A 27,182-nucleotide genomic window follows, 5' to 3' on the forward strand; every position below is an offset into this window, starting at 1 on the left:
AGTTGGTATCCAGGCTGATAAGTGAGTTGTGTAACTTCCATGCAAATTTTCGTTTCCCCCAAAGTCACATTTTGTGATTTCAGTTTCGCTTTGGTTCAATTTTGTGGGGAAACTTTGATAATAATGCAAGAGTAGAACATGTTTGTGAATTCTTAGCTTCGTTTTCCTCTTCTCCTGTGCGGTGTGGACAGACAGGTACGTTGACATGAAATGGTGTTTATTTCTTATTTGACAAATAAGCAAGAATACACATATACGCAATTTGGCCTTTGTAAGAAATGATCATATGTCCTTGATTTGTAGCATAAAACTAACAACATTAAAAGAAATTGATTCCAGTCGGGTTCCACTTGGACAATGAAACATTTGTCGAGATAAAACGAACAACATTGTGAGGATGGCTGGTATGGTGAGGGGATGAAATTTGACAACATAAAATAGTCGCTGCTATTTCTTGGAGGAAGTTATTCTATTCTGAAAGTACATCAGACAAGTATAATGCTTAGCGGCCTGAAGGATGGTGTTCCTCCATGCTTCATTGGGGGTCCGTCAACACGGGACCGTTTCGGTGGAGGAGCCCCACGTGACAGGGGAGGCCCTGGACGTCGGCTTCCCAAAACTGCACCTCCCCCTCCTCGACTGTCTCTGCGATCACTACTGCCGCCTCCGCGGGGAGCTGAATGATGGTCCTGACCTAGATGGTGGTCCTCGAGAACCTAGTGGATTGGTACAAAGTACATTTTGAGAATATTTTAGAAGCAACCCACGTTTTGTTCTTATTCTTGAAATGCCATTCACTTACCATCTGTTGTACTGAATTCCACTGATGTTGGTGAACCAGCACTGAAGACTCCAAACATCTTATGAACACATGCTTTCTTTAAAGATGGTAAGGTGTATCTGAATGATTTCCAGTAATTCTGAGGACAAGAGTTTCAGGCTCTTTCTTAGATTTGTATTGGACTGATGCATATTTGGGCTCTTGATCCATGAGTGCCTGACCCAGTGCGCTACTATGCTGTTTATTGAGGCAAGAAATCAGACATACTGACAATTTCAACATCCACATATTTGTTTCCATAACCTTCATGAAAGAGTACTGTATTTTCAACATTAGTACTAAAGCACATTCTCAAGGAAGAAGAATCTTGAGAATGATCTGTAGCTAGGTAGACTGTGCCAAGATTTTCCCCATTCAAGAGCTTTTGGAAATGTTCTGAATCATCAGGGTTGTCAATGTGAAATGCTTTGTTCATTTACAAATCAATGATACTGCTGAATGTTAAACCTTCCAAATAATCAAAAAGGTTCAAATCTATACTTTACAGATGGAAAAGATATTTTTTGTTGGTTAATATATAAATTTTTAAGGGTCAAGTGCCTATTTCAAGTATACCCTCGGTGAAACTAACACTATCTCAGGACTTTATCTACTAATTTAGAGACGAGTAATCATAAACGTGAAGGAGCAGAAAAGGTTTAGATAACTTGAATATTTCTTCCTTAGGCTGCCAATTGATCCGAGTCTTGTACCCCTTTAAGACTGATTATGGATCTCAATTTCGCTTCATTCACTTTTCAATATACTCCATATTTGTTTCCAGAAACAATGATACACATTTTAATGATCATGCAACATTACAAAGCATCTTTTCAGGTAGATTATCTAGTTAAGTAAAAAAAACCTCTTGCATTTAAAATCTTCATTTCGAAACAGCACTAAGTTTTGGTAACAGGTGCTATACTTCCTTTCAACAAGATGACATGTCATTCTTCCAGTCTGTGTGTACTTCAACACAAACATAAAACAATTCCAACAGCTGAGAATGTCCAGGATAATGATCACAGCTGATCCACTTGACAGATGTCTTTCTTTGTAAAAGGTGGAAGTGGCTTAAGAAGTTATCAGTATGTTGATGTAGTATCTGTAGTACTTCTCTGTCAAGCACTTCACTGTCAACAGGTTTCTCACAAGGCGATATTGAGACCATAGTCCAGGGTATAACAATTAAATGCACTTTCTGCTGTACCACATCCAAGCAGGTATGCGTAGTGGTGGGTGCAGGAATGTTGAACAGTGGAAGGGAGATAATTCATGCATTATAGTGAGAAGGTTCATTCTCCAAATCTGTACAAGCAATAATGCTTCCCATTTCGTATTTATTTGAGATGACAACAGGATTTGTAGACAGCAAACATGAACAATCACCAAGCATGCCAGTGAAAGTAATATGAAGAGTGTGAAGCATATATGCAATTGCAGTTGCACTTCAAAGGGATATTTCTTTTCATGGATATAATTCCTTAGTGAAGAGCTTGGCCTGTGGTTCCATTCACTAATGCCTTCAGGAGATCCTACAGTATGTCAACTGGTCTTGTCAGTGCACTTGCCGATTTGAAAAAAAATATTCAATTTCCAAGTCACTTCAGGCAGAACAATTTCCTTGACAAGACTGATTTGTGTGCCTTCATTTCTAGAGTGCCTTCATGATACACCTGGTGTCATTGCTGTGAATTTTGAGCGCAGGTCCTTGAATATTGGTTCAGATGAGTTTCGAATTTTTCTGGTGCAGGATATCGATATTCCCATGGTTAAAAAATACATGTTTGGGTCCAAGAGCTTTCGTCATATTCCTTCACTTTGGAGGACACTGTGGATTATCATCTTCCATGACACTTAGGTTGTCATCAATCCCATACTAATTTGAAGGATGATTTTTCCACCAACTGATTGCATGAAGCATAAAGGGCGTTGCTAGCGTCATTAGAGGTCAACGGTTTTGCCAGAAGGACAACTTGACAGGCAGACTGAAGTGGCATGTCTTATAATCAAATAACGACATTAGTCTATCGTTCCCAAATGATGTTTAAATATTACACCTAAACACCTAATCACTATTCAGATACACTTGTATTGGCAATGACCACACAGTCTTCAGGCAGGTGGTAAGTATAAGAAATATGCAGCATACAATTAAGTCATAAAGCTTGTTAATTAACAGGTACATATGAGGAGGAATTCTGTAGCCACAAAGGGCAGTTGGATCATAAACAGGTGGAAGTAGGTATTGATCCCATCATTGTGTGGTGTCCCCCAACTGTGTTCTCACATGTCCTCTCATCCATTGTTCACGACAACTTACATGCATGCATGTTGGTATGTAATGATATGAATAACAATGTCAAGAAACAATGAATGGCTGTGCTGTTAGAAGTCCTCTTATTTTCTTCCGACATAATGTAGTTCTGGTGTATCCCAAGGGTCAACTGTGTGGTCAAGGGGAGACAATTAGCATCCAAACACAAACATTCATGTGGAAAAATTCCTGCAGAAACATTTCTTTGAGAAGATACTTGCTCCTTCAGACAATACTTTTAGTTAGGTCTTTTATTGTGTCTGATGCTGTGAGAGTGGGTGTATAGACACATGTGACACTGGTCCTGCTTCATGATATCAGCTGACCTTTCATCTGATATCTTTCTCTCACTGTCAGCAATTGTGCATCAAGGACATGTCTTGCTGTCATGTCAGGCTTGAAATTTTTATATCCGTCCGTGGTGTGTTCCTCTCACAAGAATCATATAATTACATCTCTGTACTCCTCTTAAACATTTTCATATTTCCATGTGTTTGTTGAGCATTCCTCTTTACAAATTTCCATGTGTTCGTTGTAGAACAATCCTCTTCACAAATTTCATATTTCCATATGTTTGTGCAGCATTCCTCTTTACAAATTTCATATTCTCATGTGTGTGTTGTGCAGCATTCCTCTTTACAAATTCCCATAAGTCATTTTGCCTAAGTGTTTGAGTAGCATTCCTCTGCACAAATCTCATATTTCCATGAGCCTGTTGAAGAAAATTCCTCTTCACAAATTTCTTTCCATGTGTGTGTTTTAGAACATTCCTCTTCACAATTTTCATTTCCATATGCGTGTTGTAGAACATTCCTCTTCACAAATCCCATTTTTCCATCTGGTGTTGAAGAACATTCCTCTTCACAAATTTCATATTTCCATTTCCGGTTGTAGAACATTCCTAATCTCAAATTTCATATTTCCATGTGTGTGTGCTGTAGAACATTCATCTCAAATTTCACATTTCCACGTGTGTGTTGTGGAACATTCCTCATCTCAAATTTCATATTTCCATGTGTGTGTTGTAGAGCATTCCTCTTCACAAATTTCATATTTCCATGTGTGTGCTGAAGAGCATTCTTCACAAATTTCATATTTCCATGTGCGTTGAAGAGTATTCCTCTTCACAAATTTCATATTTCCATTTCTGGAGCATTCCTGTGTTTGTGGAACATTGAAATTCCGACTACCAATGCATCAATGAGAATAAATAATTGAAAACAGCGTCACCTGCCAAATGAAATGGGAGCAAGACAACCCATGGCAGTGACATGACTGTTGTGCATGAAACCAACACCGCAACTCTTGGAGACAGAAAACATTCCTCTTCACAAATTTCATATTTCCATGTGTGTTGTGGAACATTCCTCTTCACATTTCAATGTGTGTTGTAGAACATTCCTCTTCACAAATATTTATATATCCATGTGATTGTTGAAGAACATTCCTCTTCACAAATTTCATATTTCCATGCATGTGTGCTGTAGAACATTCATCTCAAATTTCATATTTCCATGTGTGTGTTGTGGAACATTCCTCTTCACAAATTTCATATTTCCATGAGTGTGTTGTCGAGCATTCCTCTTCACAAATTTCATATTTCCATGTGTGTGCTGAAAAGCATTCTTCACAAATTTCATATTTCCATGTGCGTTGAAGAGTATTCCTCTTCACAAATTTCATATTTCCATTTCTGGAGCATTCCTGTGTTTGTGGAACATTGAAATTCCGACTACCAATGCATCAATGAGAATAAATAATTGAAAACAGCGTCACCTGCCAAATGAAATGGGAGTAAGACAACCCATGGCAGTGACATGACTGTTGTGCATGAAACCAACACCGCAACTCTTGGAGACAGAAAACAACAACTCACCTCCTGCTGGGCTGCTGTAGCTGTTCCTACTTGGGGGCAAGTCTGGAACAAACAGGACACATTGCATAACAAGGCAGAAAATGCTACAGAATCATAAGTACAAATGCCTGAAAACATTTCTTTTTGCAGGGAGCGAGAAGAATCAAATTCGAGCTACTGCAATTTTTGGGTAGCTTTATGCCACACTTATTCCTTTATTCAAGCTGTAATCTACCATCAGTATCTAAATAATATTTTGGACCAGACAACACATCATCGATGTCGTTGGGAAACGATGCCTGACCACCCGATCCCCTTAGTCACATCTTTTGACAAGACACCTCTTAGGACAAACATGGATCGGTACAGACTATGACCATCCCTTTACTTTCAACCACTGTATCTTTATGCATTATTTACATCTTATAAGTAACACATGCTGACAAAAAAAATGTTAAAATCCAATAAACATTGACTTTTTAGGCTGTAAAAACTGTTTATAACCAACAATTAACTCCACAAAAAATTACCTAAGACAGACAAGAGTTCCAGGGTTTAACCTTAACCGACTACAATGGGGGTCTATTTTCAGGGTCCTTACATGACATTTGATCTTCCTTTAAAGTATTAAAAGGGTGAGATGCACTGTAAAGTACTGTAATATTGGATAATTAATATAATTAGAGGACCTATATAATTCTTGTAAAACATTGACTAACAGTACTTCTATTTCAAGTCATACAGGAAGCAAAACATTTAGCATCTATTATATACATCTGAGCATACTGAATGGGTGTACACTTCTGCATTAGGTAAAACCATGTTATATTCTAGCATGCAAGAGTACTCATTCATAGTTAAACTCAATATAGTCTAAATGTCAAACTTGATATCTATCACCAAACATCTCACAATTTCCTTATGTACAGTACAACCAGAAATTATTGAGAATTTAAAGATTGTAATTATTTTTTTTCACTCATTACTCACATATTAAATGTAAATATTAGCAGAACATAACTCCAGATTCAAAGACAGGTGAACAGTTAGTATTTTGTCAAGTCACCATGGGCAGCGATGCAGGCTTCAATACAGCGGGGCATACTACTGATCAAAGAAGTTAGAAAGTCATGGTCCTACTGTCCCAATATCGGACCACCTCTTCTTTCATTTCAGCAATATTTGTCAGATTTTTCTTATTGATTTCGTTCATAAGTCCCCAATCATTTTCTATTGGATTTAGGTCAGGGCTATAGCTTGGCCAATCTAACAATGTCATATTTTGGGTCCGAAACCAGGCCTGTGAATGCTTTGAACGATGTTTTGGGTCGTTGTCCTGCTGGATATTCCAAAACTCTCCATAGAACATGTGAGCAGATGGAAGTTAATATCCCTCGAGAATATCTGTGTACCGCTCACTGTTCATATTCCCTTCAAATACACAGAGGGGCGTTGCCCCTAACACAGATATGCCACCCCACACATTAAATTTTGGACTGTACTTTGGGCGCTGATACAAAGGTTTTTCAGTTTGTTTGGTCCAGAATTTCAGTGTACTAGGAAACAGCCACACAGAACTTTCATTTGAGAAAATCACATTGTCACAGTTAAAATTTCTATGCTGTAAGCACCAGTTCAACCTTCGCTCCTTTTATTCAGGTTTCAAGATCGGTGATGGAATTCCTCGTGTTTTCTGCCAACCCATTGCATGCAGCTCAGTTCTTATTGTCTCCTTACAGACAGCCACAGTTCCTCTATCAATCATATCCAGCCTTAAGTTTTCTAAACTCCTTCGTTTGTTTTTTAGAAACAAGAATACCAAGCCCCCTCCTGTCACCAACAGTCAATATTCTGGGCCTACCTGCGCCTCCCTGCTGCTCAATGCCAGATCCATTTGCAATATTTTTCAAAACACGATAAACAGTGTACAAAGGGATGCCTGTTCTACTTGAAATCACTTTAGCTGATCTGATGTCCTTGTTATAATACTCTAAAATCAACTTCCTCTTCTCTAAATCATCCATACTGAGGATCACTGAAAATGTCGTCTGCTAGCAAGTAAAAAGGATTAACGGAGTTGTCTCTCTTGAATGAAACCAAGCACTTGATAGCTGGTCAAAGTTGTTTATACTACAAATCCAATTAAACATATTCCTAAAATTCTCAATAATTTCTGGTCATACTATATGTAATGGAGTACAGCCTGAACACTTACCATCCAGAGCATCGTAGCTGCGGAGTGGTGGGCCTCTACTCTGTGTCGGTCTGTCAACGTCCCGGGACGAGTAACGACTGCTTCCGCCTCCCAAGTCACTGAAGAAAAAAAATAGATATCTTGACAGACACGTAGCAACACTTCTGGATGGAAACTTCTTGATGGATATGAATACCTTGACATTGTTCTTACTTTAAAGAATTTGAAAATAGAACCACAACAAACAAATACAATTAGTAAGTGACAAATCACTGCAGTGGTCAAGAGAATGAACGTTTTAAGCTTTACACAGCAATCAGGAACATTTAGACAATGCTAAACATACAGAGCATCCCAAGCTGCTGACAACAACCAAGTCAAAGTGCTTGGCCTAACACTACCAATATATCATGGTAGTCCTAAAGTAATCAGGTAGGTACCATGCAATTAAGATTCCAAACTAACTGCCCTTTGCAGGCAAAGTGGGCAAACATTTGTTCAAACTTATGATTTTGTTTACATTCTTATCTTCTTAACTTCAAAGGAATTGCACCATTGAAATTTTACATTGCAACCAAACTGGTGAGCACTAAAGCATCTCCCTCTAATTTTGTACTGTTCCCTGTTAAATATAAATCATTATACAAAGTCACAATATTACCTATAAATAAATGACATGTCATAAATATGCACACGCTTATTACAGTTTGACATAGGATTTTCCTTCTAATTTTTCAAATTATTTTCCTGCTTACGTTTAATTCTTAAAGGTCACATGCAACCAAAAAATCAAACATAATTAAAACACAATTATCACTTCTTCATGACATATAATATGCATTGCTGATTATGAAAAAACGAATAAACAAAATTATAAGCGTATAATCGCTAATCAAAAGTGCAATATTTTGTACTTGGGTTTACCTCCCTCGAAACGAAGCAGCCGGGATACCGAACCCAGTCAGAGCGGATGGGTGTGCACTCAAGTGTAACGGCTGGTTCATTAGCAGATGCCGCCTTATTGTGTGTGTATATATAGAAAGTTGGGTTTTGTAAATACATGCTCATTTTTTGTGTATAACATTTTGCAATCAACAGACATCATAACATGTCATGTGTTCAAGTATCACACCTGCCCGTCTGTGTAATTACATAATGTGACAGAGACCGAACTCGGGCCATAAATCAATGCGTTTTGTTTATGGTGTATAGCCTGATTGGTGTTAAGTTCAAATTGCATGTGGTCAGTGATCGCAATTGTGTATTGAATATTGTCATTAGCAGACAGGCAGGCAAACACACAGGTGTCAATAAAACAAGACATTGAGTTTTGTCTGTGAGAGCGACATATCTATATCACAGTTAGAAATTGTGTCAACTCTAAATAATGACATTGCTTTTAAGTATCGAACTGAGAAAGTGACTCGGTAAGAAGAACGTGTGGTGAAATAGACAAATGAAATTATATAAACAGTTTATTTACTGTCATAACATATAAAAAGCTCGCGCCTGTGAGATATCAACAAAATATTATGAAAAAACTCACACCAAAGCCTCCACCGAACTTCCAAGTTGCGCGAACCTATTTCACTGCGCACGTGCTATGAGCGCAGCCCAGCTGTTGAAACCCGTTTTCCCCAGAAAAGTCTGGGGAAAATTAGTGAAACGTTTGAACTCCGATTTCGCGGGGTTTTTTTGATCGCTTTATCTTTTAACTTTGTAAGTTGAATTAGCATTTTTGACACTTTGTTTCGGTAAGTCCATACCGAAAGGTATCAGAATCTGCAAAGTTGTGTTTTACGTTGCATGTGACCTTTAACAGTCAAACATAGTTGTTACTGAAGTTAAAAGGATTTATGACAATTCTTTGAGTGATCAGATGTTTGACACAATCACAAATGATTACTATGCAGGGACAAGCCTTTACTTCAATACAACCAGAGGTTAGACACTTCCTTGTCAATGTTGACACAATAGTGAGTGTGTAACAGCACTACTCTATTTGGGAATTTTTGCTGACATGTGCACAGGCTTTGGGCCAAATATCAGCCGTATTCCAGTCTACATTGATCAATTTGAACCACTTAATTAAATTGTGTTTCGTGCATGAGGCCCTGACTCCTTGAAGGTGTAACACTGTAAACATTAGGACAATTGAGATCAACATACTGGCTGTCAAATCGAGATCCATAATCTCTGCTGGGGACATCTCTGCTGGACTGGTAGTCACGACTAGAAGAGCTGTAGTCCCGTGATGAGTTGTAATCACGTCCACTGTCCCTGGAACTGATGTAGTCACCGCTGCCGCCGCCACGTGAAGGCAAATAGTCCCGGCCACCACTGCTGCGTGTGAAAGTATCACGTCTGTCGTCTCGACTACTCAAGGAATACGAGTCTCTGAAAAAGTCAAGGATTGAACTTTCTCTCTTAATCAACGCCTTTACATTGTTTAGAGAAACAGAGCACAATAAAGTCAGCCCTAAAAAGCATACAGAGCATTACTGCAAGAGTTCCTTGCTCTTATAGCTAAGATTTTTCTCCAATTTTCTGCTCAAAAAGGCTTTTTTATACTAGTTTTTTGCATTTTTAATAATCCCTAGTTCTATTTGGTATGTAAACAAGTCCTGTTTATCTTGTCTGCCTTACATGTGACTCTGTGTGGTCTCTTGGGTAAAACATTTGAAACATCTTAAAGAATATTTCATGAAGATATATTCACTCTTGTTCTGCCATTGAATTACATACTGATAAGAGAAAACAAGTGGCAAAAATTTACACTTTATACACATGGTATCCAGCCTGAATACAGTAATATCAAGGATAGAAATATAATCTTATGAAAGGGTGTCCTTTTAATGATCCAGTAAAACTTTAAATATCACAACAATTGTCATGTCAATTTTTGTTTAATAAATCAATTAACATCATGTAAACCCGTAAACTTGAGAGCAGGGTTTCCTGAACACTATCATGACTGCAAGAATAGCTAAGGTTCAGTTGTCCAGGGCCCTTATTCTCAAAATGTTCATAGCCCTAATAATTCTTAACTTTGATTGTAGCCAGTGTGTTAGGAATGTGTATATTTAGGCTACAAACGTTTCGAGAATAGCTGTCCTGGACCCATAAACTAACCCACAAACTATGTTATCCTCCAAGACAGTATTTCTTGCTATGTGCACTGGCTTTCAAAATGGACATAGCAATGTCAAGCTGTGAGATTGAGAGTACCATGAGTAACAGTCTGATGGGGTGCATAAATAGGTTTAGAATCATTTGAGTAGGTAAAATTTGTTGTATTTTCCATTTTAATGAATCATGAAGAGTATTACTGTCACAATTTTAGCTGAGCTCCAGGGCACACAGTATAGATTTGATCCGTGCAATGGCACAACAAATTAAGCACTATTTCTATCCCTGAATATTGCAGGTTGATATTTGAACATGAAAAAGAAATGAATATTGAAGAGTGGATGTAAAGGTTATGTTCATTCAACATTCTTTAAGCATCATAAACAAATGTCATTTTAAGGTAGTAAAGCCAAGACTTATTGTAGATGTATGTTCCTGCCACGTGAGTGCAGTCTCTAAACATTGGAGCCTGGGCCAGATATTTCACCGACTCGACTTACCCCAATGGGGTACAATAAAAGTCACAACAACTGATCCCATTACTTGCCCCTTCTGACAAGTATTGGCTACTGATCCAAATCTTCATTCTAATTCAGATTGACCAGCATGAGCACATGTTGCTGGGTATAATACAAAGCCAGGCAGTTCCAGCGTTCCTGGTTGATCATCTGAGGAATGTTGATTGTTGATTCATTGATCCTGATACCAACATCTGTTTCTACATCTCATAATACAACAATACATGGAAATGTTTGCCTGTCACTTGTGATGGAGACCTTGATGGAAAGGCATCTTTGGTTTCCCGTGCCATACACCCACACTGAATACATCAAATCTAAGCTATTCTAACACACTGATTGTAAGTAAAGGCAAGCAGAGATGATGTTCAGTGTCAGAGACAAAGTTCTCTGTGGGAGAGTGTAAGTGTGGGAGATAATGTTGAGCATAGGAGACAAAGTGAAAGTGTTGGGTAAGGTGTTATATGTACCAGACAATGTTAAATATGGGAGAATGATGGTAAGTGAATAATTCACAGCATATCAAGATGCAGTTCATGCTTTAGTACACCACCAGAGCATATAAATAAAACCCTTAGTGACAAGTTTTACAAGTGGCAGTGAATGTTTAGTATGATGAAAATATGACTGATGTGTTCATATTTTATAAACATGGAAAATATGTTCATAATTCTGTGCAATCAGTCAGTGAATAACATCCCAGCAATATGAAGGTTGCTTGTAAATAATTGAGCCTGGACCAGACAATCAAGGGGTCATGTTCTGAATGACACACATCATGAGGGTACAGAACACTCAACAAAGTCACCAGTTCTGACCACCAATACAAACAGCAGAGCATGCTGTGTATCCATTTTTTTCTGAAATCCAAAAATGGGTAACTCCCTTATTGAAAATGGAATTTTTAAAACCTTAATTATTTGCCAAAGTATCTTCCAATTACCAGATGCAAATACCCTTAAAAATCTGAGTTGGAATAAGTATTTATCAAGACATGAAGGCTCAAGATCAGGTTCTAAATCACTAGCAATGAATAAATGTTTAAATAGTAGAGTTTTATCAACAAAAATCATATTTGTTTTCATAGCATTTATAACAATCAAATAGTTGCCTTAACATTAACAATTTTACAATAAAATACATATTAAAATAAATCGGATCCTTTTGATCCATAATCCAAGCCAGAGATGGAATTGCTTTGTTTAAAGAAAGGCCTGAATACTTTCCAATGAAAAGGAAAAAATGTTGCTTCAATTTCTATTCATTAACCCTGTCATACAAAGTTGTTATTTTTCCACATGTTTGTCCTCTTTATTTGGGCATGTGTGATTAATCGCTGAGGGAACAAAACCTTTAAGAAGTTATTTAATATTAAACAATCAAATGTTACACTGTTCCAAATTTAATATACATGTGCCATTTGCACTTTGACATGTAGAATTCATTTCATACGTTAAATTAAAACACTTTGTGATATGTTTTTTCTTAATTGCAGATCATTAAATAAGATGTTGAGTATCTAAACAGGATACGGTTTAAAATCAACATCGACCGAAGGGCAGCTTCCCAAGACAACATTTAATCATGTTAATACTGGGGACTTTTACCTGCTTTAGCTTGTAATAACTTGAAGGACTCAAATACTTATCTACTACATGGCGGAGTACAACGGAACCAACTGACACCAAAAGTTGTCATGTACAGGGCATGACTTCCGAGGTTTCCCTATATTATCACAATATATATTAAAAAAACTGCTAGCCTCCACCAGAAGCTAAAACTTCTTATGTATTCACTGATCAGCACCTGAAAATTGTCGAATACAACATTAAAAAATGTCACACATTGCATTGTGTGAAGTTCTTAGAACATGATCCATATTCTCTCACACTTCACAATGAATCCATTTCCCATGGCGATACCATGGAAACCCACCTTTGTGGAGGCATCCGTGATCGGATTGGTTCTCTCTCTGGAGTGAAATTGCGAGAATTGTAGTCCCTCTGTGGGGGGTAATCTCGTGAACTCTGATAATCTCGGCTACCCCGACCTGATGACATACGACTGCAATGAAAAAGCACATCCACATCATGCTGGGAGTGACCGATCATCTTGAAAGTTTGCACTTATTTTCCATGTAAGAATAAGTCAATTTCCATAAACATGCAAAAGCAATCATATTGCCCTTTCTGTTTTTTTCTTCTTCAGAACACTTCTTACAGTTATTTATCCAGGATTTTATAAACCGTTCCCTTGTCAGGCATATTTGGAAAATAGTGAGTGAGTTTTCACGATGCTTTAGCAATATTCCAGCAACATCACTGCAGCAGACCAAATTTGGAAACTAAATCATGACAGTATTCCAAATTGGATTTTTTTCTGTTCTTATAAATTCTGAGGCATTAGGGAATGAATAATTCAAATTATTCACTGTCATTTGACGTGCAGAGTTCGGCCTGAATATCAGCCCCTGTGCAGTTTTAGATATTACCTCGTCTCAAAAGAGTTTTTGTAAGTTAAGCACACCAGAAAACTGAAAAATATTTACCAACCTCACATTGGTCTTGTGACTTCAGTTGCAGAAAGAATAACAGGCCAAAAAACTCACTATTGCATTATAATCAACTTATCAAATCTAAAAGTACATGGAATATTTGTGCAAACCTTCAATATAATCCTTGCCAAGTGCCCGAAGCAATGAATGAAATCTAGCAGGCAGTGAAAAAAAAAAAACATGCCAAAACAGCACCACATGCAAGTAAATTGGAAGTAATATGGCCTTTGGATATGAACTCAACTCAATTTCATCTTAAATTCCATTGAAAGTCTTCAAAAAGCTTAACCCCAAAATGTATTTAATCTTAAACACATGGTTCCTCACAATCCAAGGGAGGCATCTCTATAGCCTTTCACAACGTGTTTCAGGGACTGTCCAGTTCCACAAACCAATCTTTGTGCTACAGCTGTTGACAGGTCATGTTATTGGATGGATGTTAAAAACACCACAATGCTAGGATTGCCGAGACCTTTTCCTCCAAGCAATCTTATCACTATGGTCATAGGAAATCAGTGTTAAACTACCAGAGTTACAAGTAGTCTTAGCACTAAGATTGCTGTGTGGACTGGGGAACTTGGGCCTGTATATACGATATGATTACTCATAAACAAAGCACAACATACTGGCAAAGGGATGACAAAAGACAAGGACTGAATCATACAATTTACTACAAAGATATAATGACAACATCGTGGTGAAGCCAGTTGAAAGCAACACATGCAAATAAGTGGAGCATCCATGAGTCACAATGTTGCAATAACAATGATATGTGAGGTGATAAAAGTGAAGATATTTGAATATGTGTGCATGTTGAAGCAAGTACCTGTCCATGAGGCGGCTGGAGTCTCGTGGAGGGGAAGACTGATACATATCTCGGCCACGTGGGGGAAGACGATCAGAGAGACCACTGCTAGTAAATCTACTGTCTCTGCGATCTATAATAAAAGAAGTCCTTTCCAGCATGGAGAAAACAAATCTTTCAGCATTTATATATGGAGAGCACTTATAAGAACCATAATCTGAGAGCCATGGTGGATAAGAGTAAGAAAATACTTGTCATGACAGAAAAATAAATTCTGCAGGCAGCATTTCAGTTTAGACCTTTAGTCAGTGTTTGAACAAATATTTGTAATAAGCATTGAGTTCATAACACATTATATTTCGGATTACAGTTTCTCAGTAAAGTACAGATTCTAGTACTTTTGTTGGGTTGAGGCTCATACAGGATTTGAACCCACATTCTCAGAGTTAGGTGCCTAATTGACATACACCCCATATGTTTCAATAATCGACTGATATTAGGTCACAATTATTGATTTTTTATGATCTATATTGCTGTATCAGAGACCCTTTAGAAAGCTGTGAACCATACAAACCAGTGACTGATAGAACAAATGCATTTATATTTAATACTGTTTTCAACAGTACTGTTTGTATCAGTTTATGTCAGTGCACTGAGGGAAGAATGCCAAAGTTGTACAGATCTCTAAAATTTACCATTTCGATGATACCCATGATCACTGGTATGGAGCTGACAACCCTAGAAAACTGGGTGCAAACCCACGAGCATGCAATTCTAGTACGCTTAAGGAACAAAATTGCATAGCTAACTGCCAATCTTACTTCATGCCCTTTACTATGTAACCTTATTTGGGGAATGTTAGGTACTCTCCTTTCAAATGCTTACCATAGTCAGAAGACATTCTCCTTGGTGGAGGGGAATCATTGTATCTTCTTGATGGCCCATCAGAGTAACGTGGAGGAGAGGAATGAAGCATCATTGACTTCCTGGGTGGTGTCATATCTCGCCGACCAAAACTGCTGCTGCGACCCCTGAAGTACAAACACACCATTAGTTTCTCCATCACCCTGGCCAGACAAAGGCATAAAACACTGCAGAATGTTGTAGATGACTGCCACTGGGGAAAAAATACTGTATCATAATATGTTAGCAACCAAGTGACTGACCAACCGAACAAAATGATTTGAAATTCAAACCATAAATTAAGAATATACTGAGGCAACACGAGTCATAAGCCACGCATTCAGTTTGGAATAACAATGACATTCTTTTCCAAAAAATGCATACAATAACTTGAATAAGCAATATATTTCCAACTGTTCAGCTATGTAAGCAATAATAATATTAATACTGTACACAGTACAGCAAAAAATATATATTAAAAAATGCAACACTGGTACCTAACGTAACTTGTGCAAAGCAGTATGTGCGATATTCACATTAAACATAGGACGCTTGCATAACAATAATTAGAAAAAATTGCCAGTGAAGTACACAGCGTGGTTCACTTAGTGCCAATAATCTAAAGTACTGTCGGAAATAGAAAAAAACTGTTTTTAGGCTGTTACTCTGTATCCAAAAAATTAACACAATTGCAAATAGCATATGTCGAAATAACCACCATCTGCCTAACTGGACGTTCAGTGGGATACATAATAGGATATCCAGAAAAGCATGTTCACTCGTAAAATCAGGCAAAACTTAGAAAAAATATGAATAGATGCTGAAAACAATAGATCCGACTACAGATGGCAATTAGGTCGCTCAGCCAGGTATGACGACGGACCATGTCTCACCTGGCATGAAATGCATGTGCTGCCTCCAGACACAAGGGGTCATCTCAAAGATATTTTATGATTTTTCATGTGTGCTGAATATGTCTTATCTATTGATTAACATCTTACGTGTCTTTCTTTCATAAAGTTTATGTTGAGATATGTACTAAAAGAATATGATTATATTAAATGTCTCAAAATATATAGGAGGCATGACCACCCGCGAAGATCGACAGGATTGGATATTATTTGTAAATTGTTATGACATGCGTTTGCTTCCCCAGTTTAATTCACCGAAAGGATTATCTTATCTCAGCTGATATCTATCCCCCAGCCCGACCCCAACCACCGTCTGCGACACCCGTCCTGGTTTTGCTTTTGAGACGACCCCCCTACCTGTTTCTATTTATAGTGTTAGTGAGACTCCATGGTAGCTACATCCTTAATAGTTTCAGCATTAAAATTATTATTTTTACGTCAGCTATCGTTTATAATGAAGCTAGGTTTAATTTTAAAATGGGCATTTAAAAAGTGTCCTTTGTAATACAATATCATCGTACACTAATTTGCATAATGATCTGTTCCAAATAAGTCACTTTGGACTTTGAAAAAACCCCCGCATTGCTCATTTCTGCACTAATCTCCCCTCAGTAAAGTCCCTTTTCTACGTTTCCTATCTCCCTACCACTGAGACTGTAGTTAGGCCCAACATAGTTTAACAGATATTTCACAGTTTCACATATTGACTACATAAATTGTAGATATAAATGAGAAAAAAGGTTTTTTTCTATTTCCGACAGTACTTTAGTGATACACCATCTGCTCCACACTGAAGACAAGCATGGGAATTCTAGGCAAAAATATAGACAATATCCTATACAAACAAAATATCTACATTCATGTCCATCATTTTGAAAATGTTAAATGCTGATCGAGCAAAATTTTGATATGCACTGCTAACAAAGAAATACTATTATAATTGAAGAACAATGGATATGTTGCAAAAGTTGACAATAGGCAACGCATATATTCATGATAATATAATTTACAAGGATTCACAAGAGTAAAAATGACAAGGTAATAAAGCTTCCCTCATATTTTTCATTTCATGGTGGATAGTCAAATATGAAATAGATCTGATTTATAACTAAATCATTTGTGTATCAATCTCATTAAGATATCTCAGTAAATGAGGGGTTTCTCAAGCTGCATTCAACGCTGTTATCAACAGTATTCCATAGATATCAAAACATGTCAGCTAAACACTGATGTGGGAAAAACGCCTCAAGAGATGGAGGTCTCAGACGTGTCACACTTTGATGAAACCCACATCCGTTGATAAAATGCTGACAAAACCCACAAACTGGCAGGTTTCTAGCATGTGAAATGGACGCACATTGGCACAGACAAATAGGCAACCCATGCCTGTCCTCGTTAAAGAAATCAGTTGAAAAGCATAGTTGACAACCTCATGTAAGGTAATTCCATTGCAGGTTACATTGGAGTGACCTTTCACAAACTTTAATCAGCCAATGAAAGTGATAATAACCAATCAGAAAGCAGCCTTTTCAAGCATTACACCACAATTTTTTAAATGACTTCCATTTCAAACCACTCTTTGGATAAAATTTTGACAAAGCTCAAATTCTGAAAACCGGACAAAAGAAAATTCTGTTGCCGAGAAACGCATGATATTACTTTCTGCAGACCACAGAGAATCTCTTCCATTTAAAATGTAAATCCCATTGACACAAGAGTGTATGGTTATTAAAAATGCCTTCTGTTTACCTTTACATTTCATATGACCTGCATTTAGACCTCCTCAGATAAGTATTTATGTCAGAAATCAATGATGTTGGCTCCATATCAACTTGAAAAAATGCACAATAAATAACTATGACCCAACAAATTCTTTGTTGCTTGTGTACAAATATTCATGAAAAATGAGATTAAGTGTGGTCATGTTTGCTGTTCCTTAACTGTTTTTAATACACTACATATGAATAGTATACATTAAACAGCCGTTACTGCAATCATTAGCAAATACTCCAGATAAAGTGCAATAGGGCAACTGCCACAAAAAAGACAATAATAAGTCAAGGGAAACTTGATTTCGAAGGCCTCTACAACTGACACTGATGTAGAAAATGTTTCTTCAAATCTATACCTCTTAATAATCAATCCCAGAACGAAGTTCAACAAGAAGACAAGGTCATCAATATCCCCTGCAATGGCAAAATACTCTTCATGATTATGTCTACGAGTTATGATTATGTCAAATATTTAGGTGTGTATATAGAAAAGTGGAAGAAGAGTATTGAAAGGTTTTGAAAGTTCTGCTCCAGAAAGGAGCACTATCACCAATTTCAGGCTAAGTCAAACTTGTTGCCATGGAAATGCCAAAAATATTTTATTCGGAACTCCAAAACTACCAAAAGGCACCAGTACACCACCAGATCTGTCTATGTGCCAAGTTTGGTGAAGAAATAGTGAACGGTTTTAGAGTTATGCTCCGGAAAAGACAAATGTGCACGGACGGACAGTCCATTTTAATACCCCCCCGCAAAACGCGTTGCTGGGGATAACAACCCTAAAGCCAAAAATACAATTTATTTTTCATTTTGTTGACCTGCTCAGAAACTACTACTGGTCCTTAAACAGCAAATAATGTTAGCAAAAATCTCAAATTTGAATTAAACACTGTCCAGTTTACTTCGACACTGTTATAACTAGTAATGTGACTTTTAGGTATAACATGTTGATTATTTATAGCAAGACATTTACACAAAGAACTTATTAGTCACATGGATTGGTTTCTATCCTGAAGAACCATGCCAATACCTTTAGATTGCTTCAGCAGTGCAAGGACAGGTCAAAGCTTTCAGGAACTGCTATGTTTAATGGTCCGAAAGATTTTCAATATCAAGCTAAAGAAAAACTAGAAAATACAAAAAGACTAATACCATACAGATGATGAAGGTAAACATTTTAGCTGAAGCAAAATTTGGAAAACAATGTCAAAATAACTGCCATAGGGACACTTGCTAATAAATAATTTTAAAATTCCTTCAACATGGACCCATCAAAATTCATTTCTAAAATAGAACTGTGCATACTATCTTATCTTTACATTCTCAAAGTTACCTGATGTGAAATAACTACATATTATTCATTAAATACAAGACCAGATGCTTAAGCATTACTGTACATCAGATTAAAAACAATCCAATAGCTGTGGGGGTCTTTTTACAGAGAGATATTTTATAAGACTGAATGTGACATTCAACACAGAAGAATAAGCAGAATTCCAAGCTGATATGGGAAATGATGAAGATCATAAACATTCTTAAGAGTCTGAAAACACTTCTTACACAAAGGACAAACACATTTTTAAGACGACAAAGTCATATTTTCTTTAATCTCCCAAAATGATCATGAAACGTATATTAGACGCCAACCACTACTCACGAAAAACTTGTGCGTCGATTAGAATGTTTTCTGTATAAAACAAATAAAACTGAATATAAATCATTAAAAGAAAAATAATAGCTATTTACCACGTGTCTTGGTAGAAATATAATAGTTAATGGCTTCTGTTCCTGTGAACACTGATAGCTGTTAAGTTCTAAAATTCTGTATTCCTAGTTTCCAAATATCTGATCTTACTCATACAGCCTTGGCATATTCAGTTCCTATAGAAACAAGCTCTACAGAATAGCCCCAAACGTCATGAAAATAGATTTTTCAGGAAAAATATTTCTAACAGACTGGTGTCTTTATTATGACATCACACAATTTCACTATACAAGGTTTTAACATCAGCAGCATGGTGAACATACCTCAAAACAGGTCCACCACGTCCACGCCCTCTCATTCCTGAAGATCCACGCCTTGGTGGTGGAGACCCTCGTCTCATCGAATCCATCCTTCGTGAACCATCTCGACTGCCACCACTGTCTCGACTGCTGAATCCTCCCCTTCTACTTGAGAGACCCCCTCGACTGCCCCTGCTACGCATGGAGGAACCACCCCTTGACCTCCCACCACGACCTGACCTCATTCCTCCTCGGTCATCATGTATAGCTCTCACTGCTTGTTCAACATGAATTTCCTTTCCATTTATGGTCTGAAATGAGGGAACCTACAAAGTCTGTAACAATACAGTTTCAAGGGTTGACACTATTGCCACCTTATAATTAAATATTGTTTGTCATGTCCAAGTACAAGTGGTTATCACTGGCTACTTTCAAAAGTGTATTTTTATTACAATAGTACACAACACTATTTCAATGGTACCTTGATACTGATAGTTACGAGCAATCAGAAGATATTTCTTTGATATTGAACCAATCTAAGACTTGATATTCATTGATAATGACATCAATCAGTGCAAAAGAAATAGACAAAAACTCTCGTCAAAGATGTCCATTTTTCTTCCTGTTGCTACCAAATAGAAGTAACTTTAATCTACAGTTATTGCCATCTTTGTTGATCAACACATGACACGTTGGAAATCTGAATACAGAAGCAATTTTTCTAATGCAAAATGTGTTTTATTAAAACTAACTGCAATAATTCAAACTACCAGTTGTAGTACTGGCAGTACTATATATTGCAGTACACTTTTCGAGTACTGGTTTACATGATACGATTGCCAATTTACGTGACCATAATCGTAATTTTCATGATGTAGTCAAAAATACTAACAATTGTATTTCCTTTATATTATTATACATTAATAGTTTAGAGAATTTTAATTGGTCAATCACATCTGAGTCCTGACAGTGTCAGGGTTAGAAATCTCTTTGAAAAGTCTACTATCCATGAGGACTAGTGACTCTCACGAAACTACTAGTCCTCACACAATTTTGGTAGTCCTCAAATTTCAATCTTTAATAAACAAAAAATAATTAATTCGACTTAGTCAAGCAGTATTGGCAGAGGTGTGGTATCATAACAAACACACACACAATATGTTTTGGCATAGTTTAATTCAGTCATGACAGATGGATATGATCATATTATTCAGATAACACAACTACAACGTACATAAGTTAATATTTAATGAAAATGCAAGATTACACATTTATAATGTTCAGATAAACCACGAAGGAAGCAAACAATGCAGCGATTTTTTCCATTTGTAGCATGACATAATTATCCCCTTACGTTTTTTTTTTCTATTTTTCATGTTTACGCCAATCGGGAAAACTATTATAAAGATATTTCTCAAATAATATGTATGGTCGATCCAGTGTTTCCCGATACCAGTGGCTTTCCGCTCGATAAAAAACGTGAGTGATACAACAGTGGAAATACATCCGTATTTGCCAAGCTTTTTCAGATAAAAACATGTGAGGCTATTCGCTTTGATGGCTGGGTATCGTTCGAAAGCTCTGAACATCAACTATATCGCTATACCCTTGCCAAGAGTATTTTCACAGTTGTAAGAAGCGATTTGATTGGTTAAAGATTGGTTTCTAATGACGCTTTTCTGTCACAGTCTGCTACGATTGGTCAAAATCACACACGTGACCTAAGGCAGACAATCATATTACAGCAATGGATACCGCCCTCGTAAACGAAAACGTTTAGATTCAGACGAAAGTTTTGGGTAAATTCATGCTATTCTGAACGTGTTACGCACAAGATCACTACCTATACGTATATTCTGGACCTTAGTGGACGTATCGTGCTAGGTTATGACCTGTGACAAAAATGCTTCATGCATATATTTTAGCTTTAAACATCGTGTCCGAGCACGAAGTTCGAGGCGACGAAAGCCGAGATGTCACTTGAATTACATTACACGATCGCACAATAAAGATGGGAATAGTAAGTTATAATGTAGGTTTGACAACTTTTATGAGTACCGTTATTGAATACATTCTTCAATTTATTCAATTTGTTTAATTATCATCTCGAAACATCGTTACTTTGCTCTTTGACAACTTTGATGTGGACCCGTTGCCGAAGCATGTGTCCGAGAATTGTTTTTTCCAATATCATTGCGAAAAATAGCTTTTCATTTTAAGTTTGTCGATAATATATGGTCACTTGAAATGTAATATGTGTTTTCAGACATTGTGAAAAGTGATAGATAGATTTAATTAATGAATCATATGTTAGTTAGGTTCCTAAAGTTATATATCATTTTGATGCGACTACTGCCTGGTAGCCCGGCGGACTAGTACTGTTAGATGTTTTGGTAGTCCTCCGGGAGATTTACTAGCCTTGGGCTAGCGGACTAGCGTAGATTTCGAACCCTGAGTGTCCAGTGGCATTGTTTCAAAAGAAGCTTAACAGAACTTTAATGACTTACACTTTCACAATATATTGCAATACATATTGAAATACGCCAAAACATATCACAATATATCGCAATACGGAAATTTTGGCAATACCCAACCATACTGGTTACTAGGCCTTTTTAATGCGTAAAAGAATTTAGGGACTTTTTACAGTAAAATGTTCAAATTTCAGGCCTTTTCCAACCCGCGTAAACCATGTAACTGCTTGGCCACAAAAAAAATATACAATGCTGATTTTTATCTACCATTCTTTCTGACATTCAGCACAAAGTCTTAATTGGCTGACTTAGGATAAAAAATATTTAGAAGTTAATACCAGCTGCCGGAGATAGGAAAGAATTTAAATATTTCTGCTGTAGAAGTCTGCCAGCAGAAACAGACCAGTGACAAATTGTCCATGTATTACTGGGATCCATCAAGAAACCAAACAGTAAAGGTGGGAACGTGCAGCCTTTCAACCGGAATACAAATTGAAAATTAAAATTCAACACAGCCATAATACAGACAACACACTTGCAACTATAATGTAATATTTCTGGATCTCGTTGTACGCAAAGGTTCAAATTGTCAAAGGCTCCTGCCACAAACCCCACTAAGCAGAGAATCAGAAGGCAAGCAGCACTGACAATGACTGACTACGGTTTTACATCGCTTTTAGCAATATTCAAGGAACATCATGACGGGGACACAAGGGCCTAGATTTTCAAATCTCTCTTAACGTTTAGATAGTCGTAAGTTAATGTTAATGTATGGCACTTATGACTATCTTGGCGCAAAGAGAGCTTAGAAAATCTAGGTCCTGAAATGGGCTTCACACATTGTATCCATGTGGGGAGTCGAGCCCAAGTCTTCAGCATGACGAGTAGGGCTGCGCAATATAACCGGTTTACCGGTATTTTCGGTTCAGACATGAAAACGATACGTATTGCGATACGCTGATCAAAAACTGGTATTTTGACATGCATTCGGAAAACTTCGTAACATTCGGAAATCTTCGTATATTTCCGTTTTTTTAATTCTTCTCTTCCCTGTTTCATTAGAGCCAAATGTTACATTTTTATTTTGTCATGATTAAAAGTTTTTACAAAAGGTTAATCAATCATAGTGATTTATGTTGTTTTTGCTTTATAATCAAGCATTAACTCGATTATAAGTAGTTTTTGTTAAAAAAAATAATCCTTGCAATATATTGCAATACATATCGCAACATATCGCAATATGAAAATTCTCTGCAATACCCACCCCTAATGACGAGTGAACGCTTTAACCACTAGGCTACCCCACCACTCCACTGACAATGAAAGAACTTTATACATGTAACTGTTACAGTAATCACTGCGGCTTACTTCTCCATCCATTCCTTTCACTGCATCTTCGGCGTCCAAGGGATTTTCATATGTGATGAATCCATATCCACGTGACTGGTTGGTGATTTTGTCTCTTATTATGAGAACTGAAATTATGATGAAACAATTCACTTAGTTAACTGTTCATATCCATCTACCTTTCAAAATATTTCAGTGACGATGATAAAATTTGAACTGGAACTAGCATACATAGTTTAGATATGATTTTTTGGTTAGAATGTGTACAAGAATTAAATACATTTCCTATATGTGTTGTTTCTAAATAGTTTACTGTGGGTATTTGTTTTCATCCTTGTGCAGTATCTGCAGTGTATGTCTTTCATGCACAAATTGACAACAGACAGGATCCAAACCATATATCATTTTGGTACATTCAGTTAACAGCAAACATGAGTGTCTTTTCTGTAAACATTTGAATATTCAGCATCACACCAGATATAATCACCACAGATAATTTCAAAATAGATGACCTTCATTCAAAACTTTGCTTCGAAAACATTTAGTCATAATTTTAAAATGGATTTAGAAAACATTTTTGAAAGTCCAAAAGACAGAGAAGATTGAAGGGAAGAACTTCAAGGGCTATGTCAAGTATCTTCCATTAGAAATGTTTCTCCCATTAACAGTGAACAAAGCAAGAAATAGACAATGATTCTTACAGATCAGGTTGAACAGTCTTTAAATGTTCAAAATACTATGTCAATCATTTCTAAGTTGAATGACTGGAAAACACATTCCACCTGTCACTTTTCTTGTCTGGTAATCAATGCTCTAAACTGGTAAGATGAAAAGTCAACCTCATACAACCTGTTATGGGGTGTCCTCAGATCTTTGTTTAGCGGTTTCAACACCTAACATCAAATTCTAATGAGACTGCAAAGGACTACACTGGATTAAGTTTGCTCAAAACAGAGGTAACAACGGATACAAAAAATAGTGTAAACTTACCTTCTGTGATTCTGCCAAACTTTGCAAATGCATTTTCAAGTGTCTCTCTGTCAACATTTGAAGTAAGGCCTCCAACAAATATCTTTCCAGGTCTGTCTTGTTCAATCATTTTGCTGTAGTTTTCTGATATGAAACTGAAATGAGTTAACAAGCTGTTAGAATTGTATTTATCCCTTATAAACAGTGAGTGACACCAGAAAAACAAATAAAAAGGACATTGGAAGAATTCATGAAGTCAACGAAACCAGCGAAAGGACGGATTGCTCTAATAAATGGATGTTGTTACACATTGTCACACAAAGATCTGACTACAGCTGTGTCATGGTTGGATGTAAATATGTGGGTCAGAGAAGCCAGGGACTAATAGCTCCAGCAGGGGAGTTACCATTTTAATTTTTGTATATCTTTATATTTTGTTTCTATCATGTGTGTCACTATATGGCTGAAATAATGTCGATGTGATGTAAAGCCCAACTCAACTCAATTGCCCTAAAGTTTTTAAGACTTTCCAACATCCAGCTTAGAATTAGTGTTCAGCAACCCATGCCTGTCAGGTGTTCAGGCTCACTGCCTTGATTAATGTATGCCATTGCACATGAATTGTGTAGAGCAATGGTCATGTCGTCAATTACTGGATACACAAATATCACACCTTAGCCCTTGGATCCCCTTTCTAATCAACACCGTTTGCAAGGGTTCCCACATTTTTGTGAAAAACAATTCCATGATTTTTCCAGACATTCTGACAATATTACTTTTCTTGACATAATATATATATCCTATGGTATTTTGATGCCCTTAGACGTTTTCCTCATTCTTAAAATTTAGGGGTATATGGAAAGAAGTCTTACCCGAGGGTCTAGCCCTATTTTGTGTATCGTACCAGAGTTGTGTATACATCATCCGGAATAAAACTAATTGCGACATGTCCATGCTATTCAAGTTGCCAATTTTAGGTAATGGCGGGTTGGGACAATCACGGTCAGGTCCAATTACATGACGAAAATACACTGCATATATTTGGTATAACCACAAAATGTGTTTAGGCTGTAGTATTCATGAAAGAAGCATAAAGTAGGTACAAGTCTCAGTACATAGGTTGCAATATTGATCAACACAAGCCTCGCGTCAGCAGAAAAAGTTACGCTTTGTCTTCAGAGATTTCCCATCGAGCATAAAACATTAAACTACATTACCTCAGAGCATGGTATGTTTTCAGTTAGACATTGAGAGTCGACACTAGATTAAAATACACGTTTTCCATTTGAAATTAATGACGAACAAATGGAAACCCTAACAAAATGTTACGCTTTCCTACCGTAATATCAATCAAACATGGCCTCCCCTTCCCAAGATGCAGCGCCTCCTTCTGGGTTTACTACAAAGTATGACGTCACACACACGTGGACGACAATTACGAACGCGGAGTATTGGTCACTTCCAACATGTTTGCAATATAATTGGAGTTCACCTGACTAAAGTTGCGATAAAGATGAATATAAGTTCTCTCTTATATATTGACCCAATGTTTATATATGTGCACGTCAGGACCAACCAAACATCACCAATTAATAACGACCAATGAGCAACAAAATCTCACGACATAGAAAATCACTTAGTGTAATTTGACATGAAATATATCAACACGAGTTGATAACCGGTTGATAACTCCGAGGCTCTTATCGGCGAGTGTTAAGATAGTTTATATTACGCAACACGGGGGATGAGATTTCTATCATCCACAACCGTTCTTCCCACTTTTCTTCCCACTATTTATTAACAAGAAATATTCGATTCGAGGCATGATTATTCCGGAGGCAACACACTATCATATTTTTATGGAAGTTGCGGTGGCTGAGCGGGTTAGGCGGCTGACTGGGTGTGCTGGTGATTTGGTGCCTGCCTCTGAGGGCGTGGGTTCGAATCCCGGATGGAACTCAACCCCCCAAAAGTACTAGAATCTTTACTATACTAAGGAAGTGTAATCCCAAGTTTAACATATGTTACATTTGACCCCTTTCTAAATGGCATTGTGTATTCATAACACACTATCATAGCTTCATAAAAAGATAATGAATTGTACAAATTAACAATTATACCAATACGTTTGATCAATACAGGCATGTAAACACAATATTGGTTTCATTTCATTTCTTATTTTAACATTACATTGTGTTGTTACCCCATTGATTTATTGATTGTTGCTGTTTAACGCCGCACTCAGCAATATTCCAGCTATATGGCGGCGGTCTGAAGACGATCGACTCTCTCTCTCTCTCTCTCTCTCTCTCTCTCTCTCTCTCTCTCTCTCTCTCTCTCTCTCTCTCTCTCTCTCTCTCTCTCTCTCTCTCTCTCTCTCTCTCTCTCTCTCTCTCCCTCTCTCTCCCGTCTCTCTCTCCCTCTCTCTCTCTCTCTCTCTCTCTCTCTCTCTCTCTCTCTCTCTCTCTCTCTCTCTCTCTCTCTCATTCTCTCTTCTATCTGGTATTATTAAATTTCACTGAACAACTAACAACCTATTAAATAATTCAAATTAACATATACTAAGACATGTTATAAATAATTCGTTTAATAAAATATATGCACATATTT

General features: G+C 37.1%; 1 protein-coding gene across 3 annotated transcripts; it reads right to left on the reverse strand.

Annotated features, from left to right (window-relative positions):
- Positions 1-200: 200 nt before the first annotated feature.
- Positions 201-26,004, reverse strand: LOC124277270 (RNA-binding motif protein, X chromosome-like). 3 transcript variants are annotated; one of them, XM_046712920.1, is made up of 12 exons: positions 25,912-26,004; positions 24,594-24,727; positions 23,625-23,731; positions 19,807-20,108; positions 19,436-19,465; positions 15,078-15,223; positions 14,214-14,325; positions 12,769-12,897; positions 9,356-9,583; positions 7,208-7,305; positions 5,014-5,055; positions 201-716 (listed from the first exon to the last, which is right to left on the reverse strand). In XM_046712920.1, exons 2-12 carry the CDS (start codon positions 24,700-24,702, stop codon positions 655-657), a joined length of 1,365 nt encoding a protein of 454 aa, XP_046568876.1. In that variant the 5' UTR covers positions 24,703-24,727; positions 25,912-26,004; the 3' UTR covers positions 201-654. The 3 variants fall into 3 exon arrangements, with proteins under 3 accessions (XP_046568876.1, XP_046568877.1, XP_046568878.1); XM_046712921.1 differs by lacking the exon at positions 19,436-19,465; XM_046712922.1 differs by lacking the exon at positions 12,769-12,897.
- Positions 26,005-27,182: the final 1,178 nt, after the last annotated feature.

This window comes from Haliotis rubra, unplaced genomic scaffold, assembly GCF_003918875.1.
Source record: "Haliotis rubra isolate DU_JTF1 unplaced genomic scaffold, ASM391887v1 Scf22, whole genome shotgun sequence".
Lineage (NCBI taxonomy): Eukaryota > Metazoa > Mollusca > Gastropoda > Lepetellida > Haliotidae > Haliotis > Haliotis rubra.

Excerpts from the sequence above, each read along its gene's own strand:
- LOC124277270 (XM_046712920.1), bottom strand. The coding sequence starts at position 24,702 with ATGATTGAACAAGACAGACCTGGAAAGATATTTGTTGGAGGCCTTACT. Across the intron at positions 23,732-24,593 it reads GTTTGGCAGAATCACAGAAG|TTCTCATAATAAGAGACAAA; the intron begins GTAAGTTTACAC and ends TCATAATTTCAG. Across the intron at positions 12,898-14,213 it reads TCCAGCCGCCTCATGGACAG|TCGTATGTCATCAGGTCGGG; the intron begins GTACTTGCTTCA and ends TTTTCATTGCAG.